Source organism: Arachis duranensis, chromosome 5, assembly GCF_000817695.3.
Source record: "Arachis duranensis cultivar V14167 chromosome 5, aradu.V14167.gnm2.J7QH, whole genome shotgun sequence".
In the NCBI taxonomy this organism is placed as follows: Eukaryota; Viridiplantae; Streptophyta; class Magnoliopsida; order Fabales; family Fabaceae; genus Arachis; species Arachis duranensis.
Genome location: NC_029776.3, coordinates 12,104,898 through 12,107,386, shown reverse-complemented (window position 1 = coordinate 12,107,386; position 2,489 = coordinate 12,104,898). Strand labels below are relative to the sequence as shown.

General features: G+C 41.6%; 1 protein-coding gene across 1 annotated transcript; it reads right to left on the bottom strand.

Moving 5' to 3' along the window:
- Positions 1-721: 721 nt before the first annotated feature.
- Positions 722-2,048, bottom strand: LOC107488095 (bifunctional dTDP-4-dehydrorhamnose 3,5-epimerase/dTDP-4-dehydrorhamnose reductase). Its single transcript, XM_016108790.3, has 2 exons — positions 1,473-2,048; positions 722-1,286 (listed from the first exon to the last, which is right to left on the bottom strand). Exons 1-2 carry the CDS (start codon positions 1,923-1,925, stop codon positions 834-836), a joined length of 906 nt encoding a protein of 301 aa, XP_015964276.1. The 5' UTR covers positions 1,926-2,048; the 3' UTR covers positions 722-833.
- Positions 2,049-2,489: the final 441 nt, after the last annotated feature.

The window sequence follows — 2,489 nt, the reverse complement described above, 5'->3', positions numbered from 1 at the left end:
CTATACATCTTATTTTTGTAAATTTTAGAGATCTTAACGTAATAAAATTATTTTAGAAACGAAAACGTCAGATACAATTTTTTAGGGACCTATTTGTATATACTCTTAACTCTATTATATTCCAAGAGCAAAAGAATTGTTCCTCTATAGTATATAGCTTAAACTCGCCGTAACTATGGTTTAGTCGTTGTTTTGAGGTGTTATCTTGGGCTAGTGTGAAGGTAATTGGGTCTGAAACGGGAGTGACTTGAAGTCCTTGAGCAATGTACGAAAATAGCCATGCAAGGACTCAAATACAAAAGTAAATAGGTGTAATGGTGTATAACTAAAAGAATGTGTAACTTGATTTTAGACTTCACCTATGGGTATTTAACTATTTATAGTTAAACCTAAGGCTGGTGGTTAAGTAGAATGACACCCGTATCCGAGCGAGGGGAGTTTGTGTGGGATTCTCTACTGCTAGGGCTATGCCGGCTATCCGAGCCTAGGTTGGTTGGAGCATCTTTTGGGCCATTGTTGGGCCTCTTTTCCTTCTGGATGCCATAAGCACCTGGTGACGCAAGAGACTTTGGGGCTCCTTTTTGAATCTTGGCAGGAACAATTTAATTGACTCTTTAGTAGTGAATCTTGATGAGAAAGAAAAGAGATCTACTATTGAACGTATCAACTAAACCCCGCTTCAGAGAAACAGAGCACGCTAACTGATCCATTGTATCAAGTATAAAGTAACTGGCGACTAATTTATTGATGATGAATAATTGCGAATACAGAATACAAAAAAAGAAGACAAGCAGCCATATTAATGCACACAATGCAAAAACCGAATTGATGAATCAAGGTGCAGCAAGCTTTGCGTTAGGCTGGAAAACATACTTAACAAGTGAGTCCTTAATGGACAAGAGTTGAGGGAACTCCTTCTTCAACTTGGAGGCATCAAGCTCGTTGTTGCTCCTTGGGGCAACAATCACCTTGGCCTGCTCCTCCAATGTGAAGTTCTTCCAAGTGAAGCTTGGATCCACATAGTCCCTGTACATCTCAAGAATCTCGTTGTGGCTCACCACTCCTGGGTTCGTGAAGTTCCATATCCCAGTGAGATTCCTCTTCGCCATCTCTATCGAGATCGGAAGCAGCTCGTCAAGTATCGTCATCGAATTCGGGATGTCAACTACCTTCTCGTAACGCGTTATCTTCGTTATGAAGTTCCGTGGGTTACTCAGATCGGATGAGATTGGCATCCTCACTCTCAACGTGCACACATTCTCGTAGTTCCGCAGCAGATCTTCCACCTACCACGCACACCACAAAGGAAACTCAGAATATTATTTTATTTTCTTATATATTAATTTTGAAAAACACATCTCCAACATTGACGTGTCGATCTGATCTGAAATTGAAAACTGAAACCACAAGACAGAGTCCAACACATTTCAACATGCCATGCGACTTTGGATTGGAGGGATCTAAATGTATACCATGGCTTTGGTCTTGGAGTAGTAGGATCCGATGAAGTTGGGAGTGTCCTCTTCCTTGAAGCCGACGCCGGATCCGAGGGTGTGGATGGAGTCGTACTCGAAGATGCAGCCGGTGGCGTAGTTGATCAGAATGAGGCCCTTCTCGCGGCACACGTCGGCCAGGGTGAGGGTGCCGACAACGTTCGTGCGGATGGTCTCCACCTTGTGAGACTCGCACCAGTCCACGTTGGGCCTGCCGGTCACGCCGGCAGCATTGAAGACGTGGCTGGGGTTGACAGCGGCAATGTCCGCCTCGAGGGAGGAACGGTTCTCTAGGCGGCCAGAGCCGTAGACGAAGGGGATGCTTTGGGCTTCACAGAGCTTGCCCAGGAGGCCACCAATCCAGCCGGTGCGCCCGTAGATCAAGAACTTGAGTTGCTTGTCACCGGCGCAGCCGTTAGCTGGTAAGCCCATCGTGTCGGAATGAAAGAATGGGTGAATAATAATGTATTAATGTGGTTGGCTGCTTCTTCTCTTGCTCTATTTCTGTGGATATTTATATGACACTTGGAGTTGGAGTGGACAATTCCTGTTATTTTCTTTCTAGGACAAGGAGTCGAGGACAGCTGCGACGGTGATTATAAAAACTAAAAAACATTACTATTTTCCTTTTTATATAAAAAAAATAATTTTAATGCAATAAAAAGAGTTTTATTTTGTACAACTTCAGTAATCTTTTGAGAGTTTGGAAATTCGTTTATTGCAGTACACAATTTGGTGACTTACATGAAAATTAAATTTAATATAAAATAAAAAAGTTAACCTCATTTTTAAAGTTTTATGTTTTTTTTTTTCTTCTGTGTAGTAAAGGTGGAAAAACAAATAATTCTATAGTTAAAATGTTAGGGTCAATGCTCAAAATAGGCCAGCACTTTTAATAACGCCAAGCCCCTCACTAGAGCTGAGAAGCTCGTACTTATTAAATTTGTATCGAACAATTCTTTTATTTATTATTTAAGTTTGTATAAAATATCGAAA

Bases quoted from the DNA above. Each gene is read 5' to 3' on its own strand.
- LOC107488095 (XM_016108790.3), bottom strand. From the start codon at position 1,925: ATGGGCTTACCAGCTAACGGCTGCGCCGGTGACAAGCAACTCAAGTTC. The intron at 1,287-1,472 runs GTATACATTTAG...TGTGCGTGGTAG, and splicing joins ACTCCAAGACCAAAGCCATG to GTGGAAGATCTGCTGCGGAA.